The sequence below is a fragment of the Leuresthes tenuis genome, unplaced genomic scaffold (assembly GCF_036924035.1).
Source record: "Leuresthes tenuis unplaced genomic scaffold, fLeuTen1.0.hap1 SCAF_16, whole genome shotgun sequence".
NCBI lineage: Eukaryota > Metazoa > Chordata > Actinopteri > Atheriniformes > Atherinopsidae > Leuresthes > Leuresthes tenuis.
Genome location: NW_027325370.1, coordinates 5349133 through 5376601, shown reverse-complemented (window position 1 = coordinate 5376601; position 27469 = coordinate 5349133). Strand labels below are relative to the sequence as shown.

Here is a 27469-nt window from a genome sequence, read left to right as displayed (position 1 = left end):
CTCGTTTGGACAGTGCTGCTGATGCTGTGCGCGCCGCACTGGGCTCTTCTCAGCCAATCGCGTCCGCGGGCAGCGGCAGGAGGCGGGGGTGGGGGGGTGGTTAGCAGGAGGGGGGAGCGTCGGTCACAGCTAACGGACCGTTCAGGAGAGCAGATCACATTCTTCGGTCGTCGAACCGCGGTATCCCGGACAGGGCCATGGACTTCTGACTCGGCTGTTGAATCGATCAATCCAAAAAACTATTTACTCCAAGGCGTAGTATAATTTTCATCCAACGGTTATCCATGAGATTCTTCAGGCTTACCTTCAAGTGCTTCGTCGACTGCTTTTGAATCTTCTCTGTCAACGGCTGAACCGACCGCGGCGCTTTGTGATATTTTCCATCTCTTGGCTGAGCTGAGGGGTTCCAACGTGTGATATTACTACGTGTGATTTTTTTTCCATTTCCAAAAGAAGAAATAACAAACTCAAAAAAACCAAAAAAAATCACATAGACGACAGGAGCAGTGGTTACATCTCTCTGTCTGCCTCTCTGAGCCCGCCGGGTGCCCTCCGTAGCCTTGCATTGTTCAAACTTCGGCTGCCCCTTCACTCAACAAAAACTACCAGCTCTTGAAATCGCATCCATTATTTTTGTGCCGCTATCCAAGAATATGTCCCCTGAGTTGGAAGAGAACAGCCAAGGTGAGTCTGAAGCAGGATCTGCAGCGCTGTGTGATTACTTTTCTATTTACCACATGATGGGAGATATATTAACGTATGTTGGTGAATGAAAGTCTTCCCGTTGCTGCTTCCACAGTGGCAATAAAACCGCCTTCAGCTCCACTCAGTCTGCTTTAGCCTTTATTGTTTATTACATAATACACACACTAAGAGACTCAGAATATGACAATGAAAACGGCACTGGCACTAACTCTGAAGCTGCCCAGAGTTAGTGCCGTATTGAAGTTAGCATTACAGCTTTAATACAGGAGATACTTTCTACCCTAATCAATAACTTAGTGTGTCTCCAGGGCATCTCTTTTCAGGTTTATCCAGATTTTGATCACAAGGTGACTTATCAGCCTGCTTCCAACATCTATGCCAGTATTAAGTGTTGAGATTCACCCATTTTGTTCCACAACACCAGCTGTCTCATTTATTCTTAACCTGCCTTGTGACCTATTTTGATAATCAGGGGGAAATCGCACACAGGGCGCAGCTATTCTTCACACAAATGAGCCCAAACCACAGGTATCCTCTTATTAAGCTGGTCCATAGATACTTGCGTCTCTTTCCCCAGTCTTTTCCCCTCTGTTCACCCCCCCCCCCTCCCCAAACTGCTCTGATCTGGATTCATCTGCCTTGCCATGCATCTATCACAGAGCGGCTGATACTGATATCATGAAATGCTACAAATGAACTGACATGATGTTAACTGTCTGATTTATTCAAGCGGTTGAATAGAGGAAAGGAGAGCTTTGCGAGCAACAAAGGGGCTTCGTATGAACCTTAAGGCAGAGCTCTGCTGTGTTGTGGTGCAGCACACTAATCACTCTGTCTGCGAGACGGAGACGGAGGGACTGAATATCGGGGGAGGGTTCAGTGATGACAGTGTTCTGCAACACAATGTGGGTAGTTTTCACAGAGACAATAAGAAAATCCACTGAACGTTTATGGCCAGGTGAATTTCTTCACAATAAAAGAAAACCGCACAGTCTCTCCATTTCTACTCAATGTAAGTCTGGACCAAGAGACGAGTTTGTGCGTCTCCGGTGCTGACGTATGAGGTGTCGTAGTATTGTCTGCTTTTCTTTTTTTTTTGCATGTAAAAAGACGGGATATTTTTCAACACCTAATCTCACCTGACCCCCCTCACTCTCTGTCTAGGTGATATCAGTGTCTCCCAGTTGGAGGCAGGGGCTCTGTCTGAGGAGGAGGGCGGGGGGTCAGCTCGCCCCTTGGTGCCAGTGCCTGGTGCGGGCCCCGGTTGTGGTGAGAACAGAGGAGCTGGCCCACCGCAGAGCCAGGACGGGGCTGCAGCCGCGACCGGAAATGGGGCTGTTTCAGGACCAGCGGTGGAGAGAGAAACCTGGACCAGACAGATGGACTTCATCATGTCCTGCGTGGGTTTCGCTGTTGGATTGGGCAACGTGTGGCGGTTTCCATACCTCTGCTACAAGAATGGAGGAGGTGAGCTTTAAGGGTACTCTGTGTCTCTGAATACAAAAACCACCAATACAGAAAGCTTCAAACAAATGTTCTATACCCCCTCTGAGAAAAGTTTTGTTCATAAAAGACCAAATCTTTTGACACATTTTATTCACACTATGCCTTTACAAATGCAGATCCAAATTAATTTGTATTACAGTGACTTCACAAACCCATTCATAAATGTGTTTGGAATTGTTGTAAAGAAGAATAAGGCCTCTTGTGATTTCTAGCTATCTATTGATAACTACTGATATCTATTCCCAACTTATAACTATAGAAATATTGCACCTTATTTATTCTATTCTCTCATTGCAGAATACTCCACATGTCCAAAAAGATAGATTACAGCATGCATTTGCTCTGGCATTGTACAAATAAGCTCATGCAATCCCACCATATTCATCCAAAGTGGCTTTCATTTTCCTTCTCACGACGATGATGGGAGTGCTGGACGTATCTATCTGTCTTCTCCAGCACGTCCCGAAGATTCTCCGTGAGATTAAGGTCCAGATTCTGTTTTGGCCAATCTTTGTGAAAAGGATAGGTCATGCTCCACTCTTTCACAATTTGAGCCTGATGAATCACGGCATTGTTTCTGCCAGGACAGATTGCCGAGGTGACATTTCCATCAGGGAAAAACAGTCTAGGAAAAAATATTTTGATGGAAAAAGCCGGTCTTTCAGTATACTCCCAAAGTCAGTTGAACTAACCATTTAGAGACATGACAGTAGTGTACTTAGACCTCATCAAGTGATGCAGTCCCATCCCAGAACATCTGTTTAGTTAAATTAAGGTGACAATTTTATCTATTTACTCCAGGCAGTGTCCACCAATGAATCAATCAATGAATATACAAGATTAATTAAGAGAGGAGCTGTTTTATTCACATGAATTATCTTGCCTGCATTAGACTTATAGTGAATTTATTTATAAAAAATAAATAAAAAAATGCCAAAACTCACCTTTTAAAAACTTAACCAAAATCAAGGGAATCTACTGTATCGACTCCATGTCTGTACATCGTCTTTTTCACGCTCATCCGTGACTCCACGCTGAGCTCTGGTGTCTCTTCTGAGTTTAGGAACGACCATTTTAACTCCCAACAACTGACCCTTTTTTTACCCTCATCACACAGACATCTTAGTTTGTTTAGTGGGTGTTTGCAAAGCATTTAAGGTGAGACTCCTCCGCGAAAAGGTCTGTGTAAATAAATGTAATTATTATTAAAGTGAACCAAACATTCATGAATCCATTAAACCCTTGAGGTGGTGTATATGGAGCATGCAGTGCTTGCAGTGGACTTGCTTACTTTGCAGTCTCTGCCACCTGTGTTTTCTTAATGAGGAGGGACCAGTTTGAGCACTTCATGCTATTCTTAACATGCTTTGCTGCAAATTGGTTTGCATATGTTTTTCAATCAGGCATTTCTCAGAGCACCGTGCTTATAATGTTGTGAAGTGGGAACTGGAGATCACCAAACGTACCGATGTTTAATTAGAATTAAAAATGTAGCCTGAAATTAGTAGTTTAAGAGTAGGGCTTATATGAGGACTTAAATGAGTAGCCGGCAGCTGCTGCTCATGAAAATCTGTGGAGTGCAGCATTCTGAAAGGTCCTTGATCCTTCACTTCTTATCCAACATTTTTATAAATCTTTGCATTAATATTAATGTCATCTGCAAACAGAATGACTCAACAACCTATATGTTAGTGCATGCACTGAGGCTGTTATTAGCCACTGTAACGGTTTTGGGAGCTCACAAATGTCAGAGAGCGGATAACTTCTCCTTTTAGAGTGCCAGTCCCAACTGTTCTGTGTCCATTGATGAGGAAGTACACTATCCTCAAGAGCAGAATGTAGCTGAGGCCTTGAGAACCTAACTTATCTACCAGATAAATAAAGCTGATTGTGTTAAATGCTGACTTTAAATCAGTAAAACAAAGGTTAAACATCAATGATATATCTTGGAGCTTTGGTTAAAGTCAGTATTTAACTCAGATTGTATGTAGGGCAACAGTGAAGGCTGCATGGGGAGACACAGTACTGTAAGCACAGCCTGCGTGTCTGTGGACACGTAGTCCAAAAGCTGTGCCTCCTCACGTGGTGATTTATATTTATTGTAGTCACCCGTTGCTTAACAGACAGACTTGGTGCAAGTTGCGCCGCGGTGCTTCCTCCTGCTCTCATTGGCGAACAGGGTCATTTAGCTGAATTACGTCTCTTTGTTTAGTGGGCTATGTCATTGTGTTCTATAATAGCTTCACCTGACAGCAGCTTTTGGCCTTGGATTTTCTTATCATGGCCCTACCCACTTAACAAATTTTTATGGTGTTCGTTGGAAATTGAACTGAATGCGTTAGTTGTGAATGTGTTTCAGTCCAGCCCTCCCTCTTCCTCATGTGTATGTGTCTTGTGACCAGCAGCACTCATACCCACCTTCTGGTATCATATAACAATGGCCTGCCTCACACAGTCCACCCCCTGTGCGCCTGCCCAGCACTCATGAGGCACACAGAGGTGCTCTCTGCAAGCCTCCTCCTGTCCTGATACTGTCCTGATAAGGAGGCATATGGATATGTCACACAATAACCGTCCTGTAATCGTGCCGATCCCTTTCCCCTCTCGGCATCGGCACAGTCTCATCCACCTCACTAGTTATGCCCTTGACCAACCAAGGGTACACTTTGAAGTACAGTAAAGGTACCATATAAGAGCTGAGACTTTTACTAACACCTGTTCTGACTTGATCAAGCAGACACTGCAGTTAAGATAGTAATAGGTGAAAGTGCTCTAAAAGTAAGAAATGAATCCTCTGCAAATCATCTGTTTATCTGAAGCTCAGCTGCTTGCCCTGATGTGTCATGTCCACTTATGATTAAAGAGGCTTCACTTAAGCCTGTTAAGAGCACTGTTCCTTGATTTGTTCAATATGTTGGGATATGTCAGTGCAAGCAGTCTCTCTATTTTCTATCCCTTTCACTCTCCTCCTTTCCGTGGATCTCCTGCTCTCCCACCCCTTTCTCTTTTAGACTCACACTCACAAATGTTTCCTTATATGGCTAAAGCTCCCTACTCTCAGAGGCCGACATAAAGAATGATGAGCTGAATGAGACATAAGCTTTCAAGCAGCAACACTGTTGCAGAGCTCAAAAGGTTAACACCATGGTGTGTCAGCTTTGTTATTTGTCAAAGCTCCTCTACCACAGTGTTGTCCCAGTTTTCTACCTGCCTCCTCTGCCATCTATCCACTTTTCCCTCCTTTCTTCTTGGCCTCATTCTGCTCTGCGTCATAGCTGGTCACATGACTCCTTTCCATCTGCGCACTGTGGTGGCATCACTCACTTATATTATAAATTCCATTCAGTGAGTGAAACGGCTCAGACTTAAGGGGTTTTCAGCTGGTCAGCATGTGCCTCTGCCACAATATGATCAACTAAAAGGAGACAAGAGCGAACACAACTCACAGCACAATCAGCCCAAATAACAAAATGAACAATCTCTTTGTTTTCCCCTCGAGTGTATTGTCCTTCGTTGTCTCCATTTGATAATCCTTTGTCGCCTCAGTTCAAGGCCCATACTGCACTTGCCAAATATGTTCAAGCACTTGTGGAATGGGAGACAATGGAGTCATCTCCCACATCGAATGTCAATGTGTCTCTTATCTGTAGCCTTGCCTTCCCTCCTAACTGGGTTTTGTCTTTTGTCCTTTATTGCTTCCTCCTCCTCTTGATTTTTTATTGTGTCGAGGGCTTGAGTACAAAGAGCCACGTTGGTGTTTGAAATGCTTCTGTCCTTCAAATCTTCAAACATCAGAATCATTCAGTGGGTCTACATGATGAGATTAACTCGATTATAGCTCGATTATAGCTATAGTTGGCTCCTTATCTGAGGGTAATTATCCTTGGATATATGGCGGTGAATGAATCGAATCACTGGCACAAAGCATGTCATACCCCTTTACGATAGGTGGCGCTGTGGCCTCTCATCGTACCGATCCGATCCGATTTGTTGTCAGATTAAGGTGTCAACATGAACTGAATAACTCAGTCTTATTGTAATTTAGCCATTAATCCGATCCGATGGCACTCATGTTAACCCCACTGATTGTCTGTTCATTTGCATGTTGTAACATGGCTTCAGCAAACATTTAAAGAGCCAAGCTGTGCCTATCATTCATATTTCTCAAGATTTGTGCTGTGTAAAGCAGATGCTTGCATATCCAGTTACATGTTGAAACTTTGAGGAAAATATGTTACTTACAGTATTTATACTCACAAGTAGCTTGAGTTATTGAAACTGAGCCAGTGGTTTAATTTGATACATATGCTGCACAGTATGAAACCGTGTCTCTACTTGCCTATGACTTCAGATAGCATGTGATGCATGCGTGTGCTGGGTATTGCAGGGGTTTTCCTGATCCCTTACTTGCTGATTGTGTTCATCGGGGGCATCCCAGTCTTCTTCCTGGAGATTGCACTGGGCCAGTTCATGAAGCAGGGAGGGGTCTCTGCTTGGAATATCGCACCCCTGTTTAAAGGTATCCATGCCTCCGTCTACATTAATGTTACTTCTCTTAAAAAGGCATTTAAACCTTGTTTTTATTTGAACAGAACATCTCCACTTACTTCCCTCTCTCTGTCAGGTCTGGGCCTAGCCTCAATGGTGATAGTGTTCTTCTGTAACACCTACTATATTATGATCCTGGTCTGGGGCCTATACTTTCTCTTCCACTCTTTCACTAACCCACTGCCCTGGGCCACCTGTGGACACCCCTGGAACACCCCCAACTGTACACAGGACTTCCGACGCTCTTGCCACAACCATAGTGCTGCCCAACCAGCTCTGCCGACATCCCCCTCCGACCTCCCCTCCACCATGTCCGTGCTGAACCTGTCCTCACCCCAACTCCTCTTTAATGGAAGCTGCGTGGAGACTGAGGGCATGCGCTCTCCAGTCATTGAGTTCTGGGAGTATGCATTCTTCTGCATTCTTTAAAACACATTTAACCAGATTAGGATTTCTGTGTGCTATGTAATGGCTTTCTATCCCATTTTTGCCAAGTCATTCTTTTGATTATTCTCATGTTTGTGTGTTCTTAGCTTGTGTAGTGTAGTGTACAAAGTTCAGCTCTGTCTAAGTTACTAACTAATATTACTTGTCATACATATGCATTTGGTGCATTTGTGATGTTCATTTGTTTTTTTAAATCTTATTGGCACACCTCTCTGTTTCTCCACCTAGACGTAAAGTGCTTCGTCTGTCTGGAGGCCTGCACGAGCCCGGTGTCATAAGCTACGAGATGGTGCTGTGTCTTATAGCAACCTGGATCATTGTTTATTTCTGCATGTGGAAAGGAGTTAAATCTACAGGCAAGGTAACCCACAACATTGATGTTACAGTTTGTGGAATCCAGATTATCATTTACAGCTTTATTTGTATACTGTGTCAGGGCTCATGCTGTGCTGACTAATATTTGCATGGCTTCATGGAAAGGTTTTAATATATGCAACAGTCTGTCCGAGGACCAAATCAGCTTTAGTATAGATCAGCATCTAGACTCCATTGGTATTAACACAATATACAGTAAGGGCATGCGAATGCCTACTAATTCCTGTATTTTCTTTTTCAATAAAGATATAATCTTTTACTGATCTCCTGATATTGTGTAATACTCTACATTCACATTTTTCATTGAAAATATGCGAGCACTCATAATTCTTTAGATCCCTTTACATTGATGCGTGGACATAATAAACACAACCTCATTTTGTAACATGTGAAAATGGCTGTGTTTGCATAGTTTTGTCTCCAGACTAGCTTAAGCTCATGGAGCCTGAGGAAAAATAATGAAAGAGACTGAGCCAGCCATCAGTAAGCTGATTAGTAACTTTCCACCATGTAGATGTTTGAGAGCTGGAAAGGGGCTTTTCTGTCCATGTTCCCTTAGATCAAGACAAATATGTGCTTTCTCACTAATTTACTTTGACCATCGTTATGAGCCTGGGACTTGATGCTTTTACTAGATAGCAGGGGATGCATTGCTCAGCATATCTTGACAAAGACTACCCTCTGAAGAGGTCTGCCAAAAACCCCTGCTATTGCAGGAGGTTTACAAATTGTCTGGCTTTCCATTCACAGGCTACCTTTTCTTCAAAGTTACATGACAGGCCCCATTACACATCTACTACAGGAAGGACCTAATGGGCTTCTACTTATGACTTGAGTATTTGCAAAGCAGGTAATTGCTTAATCAAAGTGATAAGAACCATACTTAGGCTATCCTTCGGTGCAGTTAAATTTGACAGTAGCCAATAAGCACTAAACCAGATAGCCTTCACCATATAACCATATATTTTGATGTACTTACTTCATGTAATGTGAGGGGTTTAAGTGGTAACTGTTGAGTCTTCTTCCTTCACTTAATGCAGGTTATTACATAGCACACAAACATCACCTCCCTACCCAAATAAATCCTACAAACTGGCCCAACAGTATGGAGAAGTGTACTTCATAGCATTCTTTTTCCATTTCTCTGTAGGTTGTGTACTTCACAGCTCTGTTTCCCTACCTGGTTCTGGTTGTTCTTCTGGCCCATGGAGTCACTCTACCCGGAGCTTTGGATGGCATTATTTACTACCTAAAACCAGACTGGTCCAAACTTGGAGAAGCACAGGTTTAACTTTTGCATAAGCTTGGCATTGGGCGTCAGTGCAGCGTAGGAGTTGTGACAGATTTGTACTTCAGTGTCCCAGAAACTTTGATTAAAAGTGCGTGTAACAGAACTCTTACATGTGGTTTTTTATGACAGGTGTGGATTGATGCCGGCACTCAGATTTTTTTCTCCTATGCCATCGGACTTGGTGCCCTGACTGCGCTGGGCAGCTACAATCGCTTCCATAACAACTGTTACCAGTGAGTTTACACACAGCATAAAATTAGACACCGCTGTCGGTGGAAGTAGGCCAATATCAACACAAGGTCTTACTGTGAATCCTTCTGCACGGGACGGTGGATTCAACTGCTACCAAATAAACCGGAAATACTGTACAAATGTTTATATTTCTGCAAGAGGTCACTTTTCTTTCGTAGTGAAAGAAGCGTAGTCTCAGTCTACTTTAACTAGTGATCACATGAATCAACAGAAAAATCGGTTTCTTTTCTTCTAAAGACAGACCCTTAATCCAGCTTTCAATGTTTTGTGCTTTAGACACTACAATAACCATTAGACCTGAATACACTGTATGGTTGTGCACATGAAATAGGGCCCAAAACTTCCAAGCACAAGTGTTTTACATCCCAGATCAATATCAAAGGACATAGGTCTCCAGGAAGGCCCCCTTGTATTCTGAATCTGTAGCAGCAGCAGCAGCAGATTTTATTTCCAAGCATATATTACAGCATGCATGTGGAAAGGCTGTAGAAAGCATGTGGTCTGAAAGCGGGCAGACAAGAGTTGTCTGTTTCTAACTGGCCTCATCATAAGTGTTTGTGCTGCTTCAAGCGCTTGCGTGTGTTTAGCCCAAAGCAACAGATATGTAAACGTATCAATACCCTTATGAGATAGTTGCATAACTGCCAAGTGGTAGTAGGGACTTTGTTTTGGGAAGTCTCAGCACTTGCCAGCATGTTTGGAATGCTCATAATATAAGGGACCTCATAAATATCTTATCATCAGACAGTGTTTAGTCCCATGACCTAAATTGGAAGTTACAAGATGAGTTCATTCTTAGTTAGGTCTGCTAGTTTCTCACACACACTAGAGGAGGTCAGGAACTGGACAGAAGGTCTTGATTTTAAACTCTTTAGATTTCCATGTGTAGTAGATTTAGGAGTCTGTTTTGGAGTAATCACATATGTTTTATATGCCAAACAGCCTGATAGATCTTTAGCCAAGTTGGCTGTTTAGCTTCAGGAATATCTGTCTGTCCATGACATTTGACACATTAGGGATCTTCAAATGTGATCATGTTCTAACTATTGTTAACTAAGAACATGTTTTCCTCTTCAAAAAGAAAAGGAAAAAAATTCCTTTCCTCTACTCTCATTTCTCTGTGGTATTGTGACTCAACTGAGCTCAGATCTCTTTCTGGGAATTGTGAGTCTTCGTGTTTTGATGATAAACCAGTATAATAGCACACGTTGTCAGACCTTAAGGGCATTCATGGCGTTTGCTTTTATTTGTATACGGGAAATGTAACAGAAGAACTTGCAGAAGGAATTAAAAAAACAACTTCTGAGGAAGAAAACCGATTCCTACCTGTTTTCTCGCTTCGACACACCAACCCTGTCAGTCAGTAGAATGGGTGTACACAGACGCCTTATCCTGTATCTGTGGGTCTGTGGGGGGGGTCTTTGAGGAGCTATCTAAACATTCACAATGCAGTTTGGACTGCATCCTACTGTGTTTAGTGTTTGAAGAGTACAGCAGCCTAATATAAAAAACTGCATTTACTGACTTTTGGGTTTGAACGCTGTCCATGACACGGTACAGCAGCCATCATGAAAACTTAAATAGATGGTTGCTGCTTCATCGTTGATACACGACAAACAAAAAGTTTTACTTTATTGTTTCTTGGCATTTGCTGTTTTAAATCAAACACTTGTTTTGATTATGTACATTCATACAGATTCCTGTGAGTGCTGCGTTAGATAGATGTTGACATTTACTAGGAGGTTGCTCTTAAATACAGCCATGCAGCCATATTAAAATAGCTGATCCGTCTGATGTTTATACATTCTTCATGGCAGACTGGAGTCTTGTTTAGTGTTGTGAAATCGACAGACAACAGGGACGTTGCTGACTTTGTTCTGAAACTCCGGTGATTGCAAAGCTCTTTGGTGCTGCTGGGATCAAGATGTGTGTGAAGCTTTGATTCCAGTATTTATAGCAGTCATTATCTTGTGAATGATATAGTAGACTTACAGATAAACAAGAACAACAAATGTTAACAAGTCCAGTCAAATTGATTTTATTCACAAATTCTTGTATATTAAATGAGAAAATTTCCCTCAAGGGGCTTAAGGACCTTTACAGGAAACAAAATCTTCTATCCTTAGACCCTTGACTGAGATGGTAATCAGCTCTCTTTCATAGACCAAATGGGAGCATGGATGCAAAGTGCAACTTGACTGATGGCAGATGCATACAGCCTACTCTCTCTCTACTACCGACTAAAAAGACAGCTGCAGCTTTCAGAGAAATGGCTATTGATCCCCAATTAACTATGCCATTCCATCTCCTCTGTGCATGTGTTTGTCTTGAGTATCTTACATAAGCTAATGTTACACCAAATTGTTGTGTATTTTCCTACAGTGTACATTTCCCTGTTCTGTTTTTTTCTCTTTTTCATTTCTTTTTATTTGTTTGTAGGGATGCATTTGTGCTGGCCCTTATAAACAGTGGGACCAGTTTCTTCGCTGGCTTCGTGGTGTTCTCTGTACTGGGTTTCATGGCTGCAGAACAAGGAGTGGACATCAGTAAGGTGGCTGAGAGTGGTAAGAATGCCGCCTCCCAAATACTCGGCCACCTATCACCCAACGTAAGCGGTCAAGTATTGAAGGTGAAAGCAGTGTGCTCTTAACAGTCTGACTGTGTCTTTGAATGCAGGTCCAGGCCTGGCCTTTATAGCTTACCCCAAGGCTGTGACGTTGATGCCTCTGGCGCCGCTCTGGGCAGCACTCTTCTTCTTTATGTTGCTCATACTGGGCCTGGACAGTCAGGTAATGCTCGGATCCACTTTTAATATTGGACAAAGATTTGAACCGTGCGCTGATGTGACATATGACCAGCCTCAATATTTTGGTGTCGTTTTTGTTCTGTAGCACGTTTGTTATTTTTGAACAAAACAAACTAATCTAAATTTGTCTCCCCATTTGTTAGTCACTTCCTTTCACCCAAAAGTGACACGAACAGGCGAAATACATCATATCCAGTTTTAGAATGGGATTTCTTAGCACCCTGTTAGTTGTGTGTCTGTTTGAGCCGGTGCCTACATCCATTGTTTCACAGTCCAGGGATTTGTCAATGACCTTCTGTCTGATTCACACAGAGAGCGTCTGTCTACTTTCCAATTCATTCATTTAGTCTTGCTTTCCGTTCTCTGCCTCATTTCTTCTCCATCCATCTTTCTCTTTTCTTTTTTTCCCCGCAGTTGCCACGTAGCCTGAGACTATGCAGGCATTTATGTGAAATGATGTTAGAATAGCTGTGCAGTTGTTATCCTCTTAACTCGGTCTGAATGCTGAAATATTTTCCTTCAAAGGTCCACGAAATGTTCATAGGGAAACTTCGGAGGGCTGTGGTTGACCAACAAAATCTCAATTATGTGTCAGGCTGTTTTGCAATTAAATGCATCTTGCAGCACATCTATGATCGTTTAAGAGGGAGGGTTACTGAGTAATCGTTCGGTTGATCCAGAAGCCAGCCCTGCGCTGAAACAAAGAACTCTGTGTATGTTGTAACACTTAATCGTTTATATGACGTTCCTTGTTCTCCATTTCTTAGCTGTATAAAGTACTTTGGGTTCTGAGCATATTAAAGTTATCTCCAAGTGCAATGTGTTGATTAGATAGAAATGCTCATTTCTGTGTCCAACACGCACGCGTTCACGCACAATAAGTGTTTGATAACTTAGTTCACTCCCTCACGTTTGTGACCTTTTGTCTTTTCGACTCATATTCACCCCCCCACTCCACTCTCCTGTTCAGTTTGTAGGTGTAGAAGGTTTGATAACAGGAATCATGGACATGCTACCCCCTAAATCTGCGCTGGGCTCCTTGCGACGAGAGGTGGTTGCTGCCATCTGCTGCATCATCTGCTTCCTCATTGACATGTCCATGGTCACCGAGGTAGAGTGACGCTTTAAGTTGTCATTGGTTATATACTTGAAACTTAGATGGACAATAGTTTTTTGTGGATCATAATGAAAAAATCTTTGTAGACGGACACTTTAAAGAGAAGGATTTGATTTTTAATGCTGTAATTTAAGCAGGAAACTGACACTTGAAATGAGCAGAGGAGACAAGGCCGGAGACAGATGGCCCATAAAGTATTACCATGATGGTGTTGATGCTGACTGCTCTCACTGTTTCCATCAGGGAGGGATGTATGTATTCCAGCTGTTTGACTACTACTCAGCCAGTGGCATCACTTTGTTGTGGCAGGCCTTCTGGGAGTGTGTTGTTATTGCGTGGGTCTATGGTGAGTTAATACCTGACAATTACGGTACGATCCATACAAACTGCAAAATATAGCTACTTATCACAACATCCTTGTGTCACACCTGTCAGGCGCAGATCGCTTCATGGACGACGTGGCTCGGATGATTGGCTATCAGCCCCTACCCTACATGAAGTGGTGCTGGTCTTACATCACACCTTTTGTCTGTGTGGTACGTGCTGATTTGGATGCTTCTCAGTAAGCTTCGTCTGCCAGTGGAAAACTAATGAGATTTTTGTGTTCATTTAGGGAGTGTTCCTGTTTCACGTGGTGAACTACAAGCCCCTGACCTACAACACAGTGTACACATACCCTATTTGGGGTGAAGCAGTTGGCTGGGCGCTGGCCCTGTCCTCTATGCTCTGTATTCCGCTCACTGTTCTCTACAAACTGCTGCGCTGCAAAGGATCATTGCGGGAGGTCAGTTTTCCTGTGTGCACTCATGCATGCTCATATGTATTATCTTTTTGATTGATAGCTCATTACCTCCTCGTCTTTTCCTCTGCAGCGATGGCAGCACTTAACTACCCCAGTTTGGGGAAGACATCACATGGAGTACCTTGCTCCAGAGAGTGAGGCCAAACTGCTGCCCCCTGCAGGAACCAAGAGTACGCTACTCTTTGAGAGTGTCATCTGATGAGCTGAGCTTTGACATCAGCACACACGCACACAAAAACACACCCCCCACACCGGTATAATAACAACACAGTTTAGTTACACCCCCTACAGTTTTAAAGCTATGAAAAACCCCTGGACAAATGGACCAAAGATTACACTGGAAAAAAAAACCAAAACACACTCTCACCCATGCCCTCCGCTCTGTTTTCTGACTCTACCTCGCTGCCTTTCCCCTCACTTTCCACCCCCTGCCTTCGTGCTGCCTCGTCCTGTCTGGTCCTGTGGGTGTGATTTGTCTGCCGTAGTTGCAATATCCTCCCTCTCCTCACCTTTTTGTCAATGTTTCAACAGCCTCATTTGTCCCATCAGCCGTCTTGTCCTGAATGAGCAGAAACCTAAAAGATTCTGGTTAAAGCTCTGAAATGAAAGACCTCATATCTGCTGCTGGTTCTCCATTGTCTGAATGTGTATGTGTGTCGCTGTATGTATGCCTGTGCCTGTATATCTGTACATGTGTGGGCATGTGCATGTGTTTGTATGGAGTGCGTGTTGGACCATGGCAGTGTTACCTTCATTTAGATGTGACATTGAATCAAGCGTAGAAAAACAACTTCCATTTGTAAAAGGAAAAAAATCCAAACAATGAGACAATGCATCACAACTTCCAGCTGTGTATTATGAACTATCTTAAGTATTCTGTGTATTGTAGGTCTGTGAATTAGTGTTACTATTTGGAGGGGATGGTGATCATTATTTCCACGTTAAGAGAAGAAGAGAAACATCTGAACTGTGTAACAAGCTGGAGACTGGGTTGTGGGGAGGGGAAAGAGAGAAGCAATAAATGACCAGATGAAGATGTATTTGATTTGTGTTTTTAAGGGTATTTATTTACATGGTTTCATTTTTATAAAATGGCAAATCAAGCTGTGCATATGTACAGAAACAATTGCTTCAACCACACAAGTTATTTTACACCTTTTCACCTTTAAGAAAAACAGATCTGTGACGTTATCGGCTTTGCAGTCCATAGAAGCCCACATAAGAGCACCTTTCGGACTTTCTAAGCATATCGTGCCTTCAAATACTTTTTCAATAAGTAAAAAAAGTTTTTAGGAAAACAGCTTAGAGCTGTTACTGTTGGTGTGCCATCTAATTCAACCTGTGGAACACTTAATTTACCTAATTAACAGTGTTTAGCCTCTGATGGGTGAAGTGGTCGATGACGCTGAATCCCAAAAATAGAAGCTCGAGATGTCAGAGGACTCTCACATTTTATGCAGCTATTATACCTTATCTGCCATTCAGCAGATTCTCGCAGGACTTTGGAGTACATGAGGGGTAATATAAGAATTAGGGGACCCTCCAAGAGAGAGTGGCACATCCATATAAGTGACAAATATTATCATTTTATTGACTGGCTTTGGAAAACTATTGACTTTTTTAACCCTAAGAGTATAAAATAACAAGACAGTTGGCATTCACAGATATTGAGGCATGACCGTTAACAACACCTCTCCTATGCCACAAGCCTTTCACTCAACTCTCTACCCTCTCAAACAGACTATAAATACAGACTCTTATTAGTCCACTGTTACATTCTCCCACTCAACCCCCGCCCATTCGCTGTCTCTCACACACAACACAGCGAGAGAGCTGCAATGACGTATTGCTGGCCATCTCATTAGACCATATCATAAAAAGCCTGTTGCCACAACAACGGCTCCGTGTATTCCCATGGCAACCAGCCGCCATGTCAAGGTGGTGCATTCTCCCCACTGAGAGGGGAGGAGACTATGACGGGCCAATAGTGCGCAATGGAACAGACGTCTGCTGGAGAGGAGGAGGAGGGGGAGGAAGATTGCTTGAGCTTGAACGAGGTGACCCCTGCTGGTCACATTTGGGTATCACAAGAAACATCCTGGGGAATAAAAATCACGATTCAGGCCTGAGGATATGAAAATTTAAGAGTACACCGTTTCAGTGATGATGATAAAGTAAAGGTTCTGAAATAGCCACTTACAAGCGGGACGTCTGTCTGGCCAAGTTTTTTGAAAATATGAAGCACTGCATCATGAACCGAGAAAAAGAGCCTGCTCTTTGGGATGGACTCTGAAAAGAAGTTTGCTCTTTCCAGCTGCTCCACCACACATTCTAAAATATGACCACATACCAAACAGGAAAGTGTGCGTGATGATTAGAGGGAAAGCGTTGCATGATTATATATTTATGTTTGACTGTCATGTACAAAAGGGAACAAAGGGGCGCCACTGAGGCTGAGACCTTGAAGCATTCATTATCAAAAGCTGCAGTGCCTTGATTCTCCGTCTCTGTTTTGTCTGGCGTGTTCCTTACCTTGGCAGCCAGCTAGATGAATATCCAGATCAACCTCCCCAAAGTCCCTGAAGATCTGGCAGGAAGAAAAAAAAAAGAATCAGAGATGGAAATGCTTCCTTACTAGTGTCACACAAAGATTCACATTATTGGACTATGAGATAGTTCTGGTAATCGTTTTACAGAGACGTACATTTTTCAGCATCTTCACAGTGACCGTGTCCACAAAGCTGGTTGTAGAAAGGTCCAGGATGATGCTGTGCGTGTCTGATCTGAAGGTCCTTCCTTTCTGTTCATCACTGAAAGGGCTGTAGATCTCATAAACGTGGCCACTTTTGTTTGAATCTGAGTCTGACATGGGTGCGTCGCCTTGGTAAGCCCAGTTTACTTGGCCTTTGCCGAGGCTATTTGTTGCTGAACCTGTCAGGCTTAAAGCTACGCCATTCTGATTACTCGTCTCATTTGTTGCTGTGCAATCCTTCACTTCATTCGGCCCTGAATCCTTCAAAGAGTTTGTGGCGCTGGACTGATGGTTCAAGATTTTTTTCTGGCAAAAGGGGGAAATAACGATCAGAAACATGCCAAATGAAATTAGCTCAGTTCCTGTGTGTTTTTAGATGTCATACCTGTTTTTTTGCCTCATTGTTGGCTCTCTTTCTTTCTTTCTGTTCCTTACGCTTCTGCTTTGCATCTCGTTTCTTCTTTGCTATCTGCAGCTTCCCGATGTCAACTCCACTCTGCGCAAAAAAGGCCCAGCATCACAGTTATGAAAGAGAAGAGAAGGTGAGACAAGAGGAAGCGATAACCACAGCAGTTAAAGGTGCTGTAAACGGCAGGAGGGCTACATCGTGCATTCATGGACACAGTTATACACACCTTCTCTTGAAGGACCTCCAAGTACATGTCAGCATTTGTGAAGCAGATGGTTGCAGATGAACGGAAGATTTTAATTCCTGGAATCTCTTTAGCCTGTATTTTAAAAATCCAGACAAAAAAAAAGCAGATTTCTTTAAACTACCCTTAATATCTAGTAATGGTAGTTTGCCCACTTATAGAATTATCTGCTTTCTCTGGTTTCGGTTGCCAACATGCATCATCCATTATGATGTGGATTTTTCCTGTGGTATTCACAGAAATAAAGCAACCCCGTGTACACAGGATTAAGGGGAAGACTTAGCATGCTAGAATCTGCCAAATACAACTGAGGATGAGTTTAGCATAGAAGTTAGTCAAACACTAAAGTTCTGGATACATTTTAATTATTTGGGGGCAAAAATTCAACAGCAAATGTTCTGTTCTGTAAAACTTTCTGCCATTATAATATAAATAACTCAAAAAGCTTATTGAGTTGTTAAAAGAAGTGATACATTTTTTGTCAACATAGCCTTTAACTGTGAATATCTATTCTTACCTCCCTGCAGGTGTCTGTGTCCAGATACAGGTCAGTGCCTGCTACATTGCCCAAGATAGAGTAGCGGGGTCTGAAAGGTATTAAAACGTCATTGCAAGAAGCACAGCCCTGCAGCCCCATGAAAACCCATTAAAGTCCTATGTGACGTGTGCACATTCTACTTCAATAAATGACAACTGGAGGCGTGTAGTTACACTTGGGTTCTGAAGATGACAGTGAGTATGGAAAAGCCAATGGAGACAGCCAGACCCAGGTCCAGGTTCAGCAAGATGGTGCTTATGAAGGTTACCAGCCACACCAGCTAACAGGGCAGAACAGGAATGTGACAGTGAGGGAGTTCATCAATGCAGTGTTCAGCTGATCAGGAAGCCAGTTAAAGTCTCACCAAGTCAACTTTGTTGGTTTTCCACAGCATGGCCACATCCATGAACTGCTTAAACATTCCTTTCAAATTCACAAACACTATTGTGGATAAGACGGCCTAAGATAAGGAACAAACACGCAGATTAAATCACACAGCTTTATCGGTTAAAAAAATTGCCAGAAGTGATGTGTGACTGTTACTGAGAAATGGTGCAGAAAGCAGAGAACGTTACCTTGGGAAGATCCTCAAAGAGGGAACCTATTTTCAAAACTGTGACCAGCACGATGACAGAGGAGATCACACCTGCAACCTGACAAGACAACGAATGGCCTCTGAGCAAATGCCAAATCAGATGTAATCAAGTAAACTACTGCAAAAATTTCAGGCAACTGGAAGATTGAAATCCTTATTCATTCTGTAAAACCATTTTTAAAAAGCACCAGATTGGTGCCAGTTCCATAGCAGAACCTCTTTTTAAGTGTTTTAACTGTGTAAATTGTGTTCTTTCATAAGTAGACCTTCTTTAGGTTTTCCTATGCAACTTGTATGTAGATAACTACAGCTTATTGTTAGCTTTGATGTTGGCTGTAATGTTATATTTGATGCATAAATGCATAAACATAACTGATGAATTAAATGAATTTTTTAAAGCATCCTCCCTTTACTTTATGTGCCTGAAGCTTTTGCACAGCCTGTGTCAGCATTTTGCTTTTACTTGTGTCTTGCCCCCCGTGCTCTCCTGGACAAGACTCCGAGACAAAGAGGAAGTCACTGAGTAGCACTGGAAAAAGCCGCCAACCGTGTTACTAAGACCCAGAGCAACCAGCTCCTGGAAGAAGAAAAACAGAAACAACATTTGAATTAATGTCCAGATTAAATCATAAGAAATGGATGATCTTTGACAGTGAAAACAACATTGATTGTATAAAGGTCCACTGTCAGGACTATAATTTGATCTTGATTATAACATGCCTTTAGTCCCTGCATACTGTCAGTTGTGATTGTAACTTTTGAGCCAATAACCTAAGTGTATTTTTCATTATCTTTATGGCTTAGTCAACACACTGAGCTACTGCCACACTGAGAGCAGCTGCCAGCATTTTTCATACACTTGACTGCATAAAGCTTGTTGGGCATCAATGATTTAGCGAGCGTTGCTCTTGGAGGCACAGACTGCTGCTAACTGATGTCTCCAGAGCACAAAGATCCCAGTCAAAGGCCTCACACACACTGGAGCATGTAACTGTGCAGTGACAGCAATGAGCGAGAGGGAACAAGCAAAACATGGCAGAATGTGCGTGTAGAAAAATCTGAAAACAGGTTGTTTGAGGTGGCTTCTTTATATGAAACTATTCTCAAAAGAACATCAATCATTTGTACAACAAACTGAAATAATAACTCAAGTTATTAGCAAAGGGTAGTTTAAAGCCCGGCTATGGTTTGCATTAAGAGTGCAAAAGCAGAAGACTGAAGAAACAAGGGAACACATGACACTTGTTCTTCTGCGATTCCATTCATATTTGATTCCTATTTGCTCACATCTCATTTCTTTTGTCTGATGGATAAAAAGTGACTCAAGGCAAAACTCAGCTGTCATTCAGATAAACGGCAACATTTCTCATATGATGGTATTCTCTTAAATACGTCTTCGACCAATCAGATGGTTAATGTAATTCGACTTCAGTCAATACTGTGTTCAATATAATCCGGATGATACATGGAATCACCCAAGGGAACTATTTAGAAATCGGTGAAACGGCTTTTTCTAAATCAGACTAATCCCGTATGTATTAGAAAGGCATTTGTTACATAAAAAACTGCAACTGAGAAGCTGAAAATGAGCACCAAACTTGCATTAGGATAGTTTGTTTTGTAAAGCTTTAGACAATAGTGACAGTAACAGTTAAACAATGTTTCTACATATTTTGCTCTATCACCTTGAACCCCACTAATCCTTTCAAATTGCTGAGTTGTGCACAATATTAACCTTTTCTGTTATTTGCTTCTATGAAAGTGTTGTAGCTGCTATCTAGACTATTAAATTAGTTGCTTTTTGCCCTTAAAAATGACCTGAACTATTTTCGTAAAGAATAAACTGAGCGCTAAGGGCATAAGTCTGTAGAGATATTTCTGTCTCTGCATTCTGGGGGTGGCTTGATCAGCAGCAGCGTGAGTCATGACCAACTGTGAGTGGCTGGAGAGCAAAGTCTAATATCAGGATCAAAGGTTCAGTCATGCTTGTCAGCAGTGATTCAGTCAGGAAGAGCATCAACTGGCGTGTGCATGCGGGTGTGTGCTTTCCTCACCTGGTTGCTATCCACCTTGTAGCCATGTTTAAGGGCAAATGTTTTGCCCAGAGAAATGTTGATGGCATAGCCCACAATGGCCACAGCGAAAGCATCACCCACAACCTCTGAGAACAAAGTGGCATCTGGAGCACGTGGGGGCTTGAGCCTGGAGCAGGAGATAATGATGAATGCTGTAGGTTTTTATCACTGACACACAGAAACACACCCAACTGTCAATATTTGCTTTTTTTGCAAAATAAATGGAATTCTGTGACTCTTACTTCAAAGCCTCTGTGGAAACTCTGGGATCTTAACACCACCACAAGAGCCAGATTAGAAACTTACAAACACCTTAACTTCCTACAGCTATGTGGTGGTGTGTGTCTCTAAGCTCTCTCTGCCCTGTCCTGCACATCTCCTTCGCTTTCTATTTTGTCAACACATATATTTCACATCAAAAAAGATGAACTCACCCACTGGGAATCTCTCCAACCACATCAATATTGTATTCACTGCGGAGTCCACCAAAGTGTGTTGTGATTGTTGCTGCTATGATCTGTTTGTGAAAAGGGCATTGGGTGAATTATTACTTTCCACACACAAACCCCTCTTTTTGTGTCAGTCATTCCTCAGGTCCAGTATGATAACTGTGGTTATTGTGCCCTCTGCTGGACTGCTAAATGGCTACGCCTGTTGTTCAGTGTAAATGAAAGAATGGAGGGAAAAGCAGAAGGAGGACTCACAACTATGAGCTCAATAGGGATGGGCAAAGGTAGCTTCTTCCTGTAGCAGGCATTGATTTCTTTGACCACAATGAGAACAGTGAGCGCCACAAGGCTGACCACGAGCTCTGGCACCTTAGTCTGAGGAAGCAGTCTGCAGATATCCACCAGAGTCTGTGAGGAAAGCAGAGGAAATCATCACTGGTAGAAAAGTAGAAAACAAATTATTAAAGCAGAGTGAAACCGCCAAATTAAATCTGTATCTGATGTTACTGTTTGTTCATTTGGAGTCAACTCGCTGATATGACATGGAGCCCCTCTCCACAAAACTCTTGTTGTACCAACTCAGCTGCAAGTATACAGCTTGCTCATTGATTGGTTACCTTGTTTTCTTTAAAAAAGGTTGCAAAAACACACTATAGGTATAGCAGCCGGCCCTGGCCGTTAGCAGTGGGCAGCGCAGCACCTTGAGCTCATTCCCTGTGAGGCAAAGTGCTTCATTCACAAGTGGTGAATAAATGCAGTCCGTTCAGAGCTGACTCACGGGTATACTGCTAACTACTGTTGGATCCTAATGTATGAGTCACTTTTGCAACTTTTAGCTGTAGTGTAGGAGGAGAACATTTTGAATTATGCCATATTTCAACACCATCTAATGCGATCAGAGCTGTAAATCACTTAGTCTTGCTGACAACAATTGATTGCTCAGCACTGTGCCTACTGTAGTCCACGTAGGTGTAGCTACTTAAGCTGCCTGATTTTGCTTAAAACTGTTTGAGCATGCATAGTTCCCCTTTTATCAGAGATATCAGGGAAAGATGTGCGCTCACATGTTCAGCTGCACCCATCAGATCAGATGGAGCCACAGAAAACAACTGTACAGCTGTGTAGGGCCTTTGAGTGAAAGTATCACACTGTCTGCACTATTATTACTACTGTTGTTGTTGAACAATGCGTTTATAAGTTTGTGCATTTATTGAGCACCTCAGTTATTATTGTTTTTGCTTATTAGATGACTAAGAAATGCAAAACAACACTACTTTTGGAAAGTAAGCTCAAAAACACATTTTTTCCCAATATCTGCCATTAGTTATACATATATGGAATCTGTCATTGTCTTGATCTCTTCATGATCAGTTTCACTACAGCAACAACTAAAACGTCCAAATTCCAATCTAAAGGGGTCATTTTCTACTCTCACTATAATTCATATATTTTCGAGGTTGCCAACGGGATTTATCTCAGGTGAGGAATAGAACAAGATCGTTATTTGATCAGCTAGGTGCATTTTGGTGGTTAGCCAAGCAGCAGAGAACTTGATTAAATGTACTGAGGATTTGTCCTTAATAAAGATTGTGATCTTCTGGAATAATGCAGACGTCTTCCTGTATCACTTAGCTAGAAAAAAGTATCTCTTTCACAATCTGGCATGAGTTTTGGGACTTCATTTTCAGCTAATTTTCAAGTCCAAGAAGCTCATCCTTGATAACACCACGTGTCGCTACATGCACTCCACGCCACTGCCACCTGACTCAAAGTGGTGCCTAATGTCCACCACTACGGATCCAGCATCCATCTTCACCATCAAGCTTCACTCTCGTTTCAACTATCTGTGACACCTCAGAATATTGCCTTTAGTAATTTCTTGGCTCAGTCCTGATGCTTTAACTGGTGACTCTGAATCCCTGTAGAGGTGACTCAGCCTTCTTTATGTTGGCTAAACCTCAGAGCACTTGTCATGTTGTACTTCTAGAAGCTCCATTTGGGTTGCAGATCTTGAACATAGTAGCAGTGACAGACAATGTACCTCTGCTATTTTAATATCCATTTTTTAACGTTGTTACTTTGCACCTTTTCTTTTCCAATGGTTTTTTTGGGACTTGGTTAGTTAAACGGAATAAATCATTTAGCCGGTGTTGGATCTGTCTGAAATGTATTTTACAATTTCTCACTTTGAGATACTACAGTATCTAGTAGGCATTCAAGGCTATATGATTTGGAGTTATAACAATAATAGAATAATGACCAATAATCAACAATGATGAATATATCTAGCTCATCACTTGTGTAAACTGATTGGTTGTCCCATTCCTAACAAGGCAGCATTTAACTCTTGTGGTTGGTCACGCTGTAGTGCAGTGAACCAGTTTTTTAACCAAATGATTGTGAGAACAAACACTCAGGGATAAGTTTGATGAACCACGACATACTCACATAAATGAGGGAGAGAGGACCAGTGAAGCGAGCTGGTGTCACTCCAAACAGGTACTTTAGTTGGGAGACACACACATGACATGCGGATCCTGTTGTGTATCCACGAACGAGAGGCTCAGATAGGTAGGTGACCACAAAACCAAACCTCACTATCCCCAACAGGATCTTGGGATGAGAATTTTAGAGGGCAAATTACTCAAAGGCAAAAAAAGTGTGACCGAAGATTTTGTCTCACTGTGATAGATTGACTTAAAGTTGTAAGCAGAATGGACACACAGAGAAACACACACCTGAAAGATCCCTGCCAAGACTGTGAGGGAACAGGCGATCTGCACTCTGTATGCGTCTCTTTCATCGATGTTCACCGTTCCTGTCCCATTAGTTACATTTACCATAAAATTACTGTCTGGTGCCAGCCTCTCTGTCACACTCCCAACCATGATGCTGATCACAGCAAATGTACCTGGACACACAAAACAAAGGCACTTATATACACACACACACACACGGTCATGCTCAAAGACAAAAGGATGAATCAGTTCATTCCCCACTGCTCACTCACATGTTTTCACCCACCTATGGAGATGTGCCTGGAAGTACCAAAGATGAAGTATATTAGCACAGGGTAGAGGGAGCTGTACAGGCCAAACACTGGGCGTAAAGAAGCCAGAAGAGCATAGGCCATGCCTGAAGAAACAAAAGAAGTGAGACAGTCTGTCCCTTAACCAAAACTATTTCATTTATAGATAGTGTTTACTGAGGCTGACAGGACAGGATTGATATCATTCTGACATCTGCCCAGTGACAGCGAAGCCTCAGAGACTCCAGTTATACTGTCATTGAGCCAGGATTGCTCTCACTCTCTCCGGTGGCAGCCTCAATTAAGCACGCCAAGACAAAGAATACAGCCTAACCCAAAATTATATCTATTGAATAAAAAGTATTTTTATTTTTTTAGTAATGGTGAGTAGAGAAAACTCATTCCAAAGCACATATTTATAAATACAAACCCTGTGGCAGATGCATGATGCCCACACTGCAGCCAGACATCAGGTCACCGACAGCATTTTCTCTGAAAGAGTATTTAGGCAACCAGCCGAGAACTGGAATCCACGTCAGAAGTGTTTGCTTCAGCCTGGGCACCGAACACCTGCAGCAGTCACAGAGATACAAAATTCAGGGGTTTCAGCTGTAGTTTGCTGTTGTGTGTGCAAGTTAAAGATGGCTGTGTTTCAGAGGTGCCTGCTGATCAGTCACTGAATGATATAACATGCTTTTCAATGCACTGTATAAGAAAGAAAACAAATGAGACTTGTGAATTGTTCCACCTGCTACAGGTTTTATCAGCTGGCCTTGTAAAGCAGCAACACTCTGGATAACACCAGTATATTGATATACTGTTTTCTTCTATTAGAATGTGAATATTGAGCCTGCTACAATGAAGAAGTATTTAGATGATTTTTCCCTGAAGAGGTTAAAAAATTATTACTAACGTCCTCTGATAAGGGAGGATGTCTTTTAGAAGGTTTTTTTTCTCTTTTTGGGGTCATTCTGGTCTGTGATAACAAAACAGGTAAAAAAAATCCTATAAATAAGCATCCACAGAAAGACTCTTTCACGAGTCAATGACTCAAAAGTCAATGAGTCATTTTCATAGGTTCAGTGCACAGTGACAGACACAGTAAAGCCACTCACACAGAAAACTAAATTCTCTTATACTCCAAAGTACTGACATCACAAACTTGTATTTTTTGCCTGTGCTTTCTCCTTTGCCTCCATCCTCTGCATCCTCTTATTCCTACTTTTACCTCAGCGACTCCTTCAGCTGTTCGCTTAGAGTTGGTTTGGTGGACCATGTCCCTTTCTGTGCCACTTCGTTCAAGCGCAACTCATCGAGAACTTCCCTCCGCACAACATATTCCCCAGATGCCAAGTCCATCTCCTCCATGTCCACGTCTGTCTTAAGCGGATCTCTGGACAGCTGCTTTCTGTTTGAATTCCTGCTGCTGTCTGAAGTCCTTGTCAATGGAAGAGATTATTGCAGGTGACACTGCAGCGTAGCTCTGTACTGACTGACAGCGCTTGTTTTGTTTTGAACTGTGGGAGTGACTGTTCCTGTCCTTATAAAAGACACCACCACTCCACACATCTCTGCTCTGCATGCACACACCTAAGGTAACGTGTTTGTGCGTGCATGCATGTGTGTAGGCTTATATGATTAACTTGGTGAAAACAAGTCGCAAGGCCAAACTTTGATAAATGAAAGTTTCAAAACCTGACACAAACACGTGTGACAAAAGTTAACATTTACATACTGAATGCATGTGCATGTACACATGCAGTAATCATCACCTAGTTTTGCTGCACATTGTCGTATCTCTTTAGACACACTGTGATGGTTTTATTTGTGTGGAAGCACTGAAGCATCTTATCTTTACAGCTGTTTAACATTCTTTCTCAGGACACAAAGTAATAGCATTTCTATTGTCAGCAGTACATTTGTGATCCACTTTGCTACTTGGAAAGTCCAGTATGTTTAACTTGATATGGTCACCCTGAGGAAGATAGATTTCTGTTCAACTCTTTTGTTTCTGTTTCTTTTTTTCTTTTACTAAATCTACTGTCCACCTGCACTGCAGAAAAGTTCTGTCTACTTGTCACTTTGAGTAGAGAAACCGCTCCGCTTTAATCGGAGGACTAAGCTAACATGATAATAATCATGTCCCAGTTTCTCTTGCAGAATTAGGGTTGACACAGTGCTGTATAGAGTATATATTCAGGTTTTACGGTACAAATGTAATATCTGTGAGAGATGACATGATTTAAAAAAGCATAAAGTTAAAGTTCAATAATTTCTCTAATGTTTTGAGATTACCTTTTACTTTCCATAACATACAATATTTGACTAAATTCACAGCGTGTAAACACTCTAAGTAGACAGCTGTTCCTGGCATGTTTTTTGTTTTTAATGACTATTTCTGCAGAAGGATTCTCTTGTCGATGATGTCCTCTTCTATTATAAAAAAGAAAAACGATAATTTAGTTGTCTGACATTGGTTGGTGCTTATCTCATTTTTTTCTCGTTTTTCTTTGAATTAACAAGTGTAAAGATTATTGACTCATCTTGCTCAGCATTACGAATACAATGTCTAAATGTATGCCTTTTGGAGATCTGTTTATCTCCATCTTTTAAGAAACTGTGCCCACTCTTTTGCCTACAACTGTACCAGAGTTTAGGTAATTTTCTCTTTGATTGATTCTAAAGACCAAAAATAAACAGGTGAAATGAGCTGACTGATACACTGTCAGAGCAGTCTCAGACCTTACACTATTCCAACATGGGCTTGGTACTTAAAAGGGTCTAATTTATGACTGTAGCACCAAGCTAATTACCTTTCAACCAGGTGAGCTTAAAACACAAACACATCAATCACCGGTGGCAGGTCTGCTTAAGATAATCTATTTGAAGATTGTGTTGAGTGAGTTAATGTTTGGTAAGGTTTTTGTCAAAGCTATTTTCCTTATTGACTGAAGTTGGGTACACCATGAACTGTAAAAAAAAAAGCAAGTTTGTGTAGGATGCAGAAAAACGCTTAACGGGATGAAAAATAGGACTCTGCTCAGCCACAAGTATGATGAAAATACTCAAAGCAAAGCTGAATGCTGGAGTCTTTAACAAAACCAGCACAACCAGCTAAACGACTAGAAAATGTGTTGAGTTTCTTGTTAAAAATAAGAAAATAGATGCATGTTTTCTCCCTGCTGGGATGTAAACAATATGACCAATGAAACTTCTTTCAAACGTATTGAGCATCACAGCTTTCCTTGAATGCAGCACTGCGTATCAGTGAAACGTGCTCGGCAGGACACATGCTGTATGTTTCCTTATGGTTCTGCTGCAGATTTATGGTTTCACAAAGTCTTCAAAGGTTTTATGAATTTTTTACTGATAAGAAGAGTTTTAGGAGTTGGAGAATGACGTTGTATAGCCAAGTTATGCTTGATTTGATTTAATTTTATTTGGAGCACCTTATGAACACTGTTTCTATAATGATACATTTAATTAAATACATTCATTTAATGCTTCAGTCCGAGGGCACCACTGTTTAG

General features: G+C 41.9%; 2 protein-coding genes across 2 annotated transcripts; one reads left to right on the top strand and one right to left on the bottom strand.

Annotated features, from left to right (window-relative positions):
• The first annotated feature begins 393 nt into the window (after window positions 1–393).
• LOC140271198 (sodium- and chloride-dependent creatine transporter 1) lies at window positions 394–18788 on the top strand. Its single transcript, XM_072366310.1, has 16 exons — window positions 394–684; window positions 1870–2172; window positions 6599–6730; window positions 6836–7163; window positions 7435–7567; window positions 8732–8866; window positions 9002–9105; window positions 11564–11688; window positions 11801–11913; window positions 12901–13041; window positions 13291–13393; window positions 13483–13583; window positions 13661–13831; window positions 13920–14019; window positions 17077–17143; window positions 17782–18788. The coding sequence occupies exons 1-16, from the start codon at window positions 654–656 to the stop codon at window positions 17828–17830; spliced, it is 2136 nt and encodes a 711-aa protein (XP_072222411.1). The 5' UTR covers window positions 394–653; the 3' UTR covers window positions 17831–18788.
• Window positions 18246–24502, bottom strand: LOC140271308 (solute carrier family 26 member 6-like). Its single transcript, XM_072366470.1, has 9 exons — window positions 24370–24502; window positions 23936–24046; window positions 23650–23822; window positions 23360–23524; window positions 21167–21319; window positions 20901–20979; window positions 20442–20614; window positions 18851–18964; window positions 18246–18445 (listed from the first exon to the last, which is right to left on the bottom strand). Exons 1-9 carry the CDS (start codon window positions 24407–24409, stop codon window positions 18332–18334), a joined length of 1122 nt encoding a protein of 373 aa, XP_072222571.1. The 5' UTR covers window positions 24410–24502; the 3' UTR covers window positions 18246–18331.
• Window positions 24503–27469: the final 2967 nt, after the last annotated feature.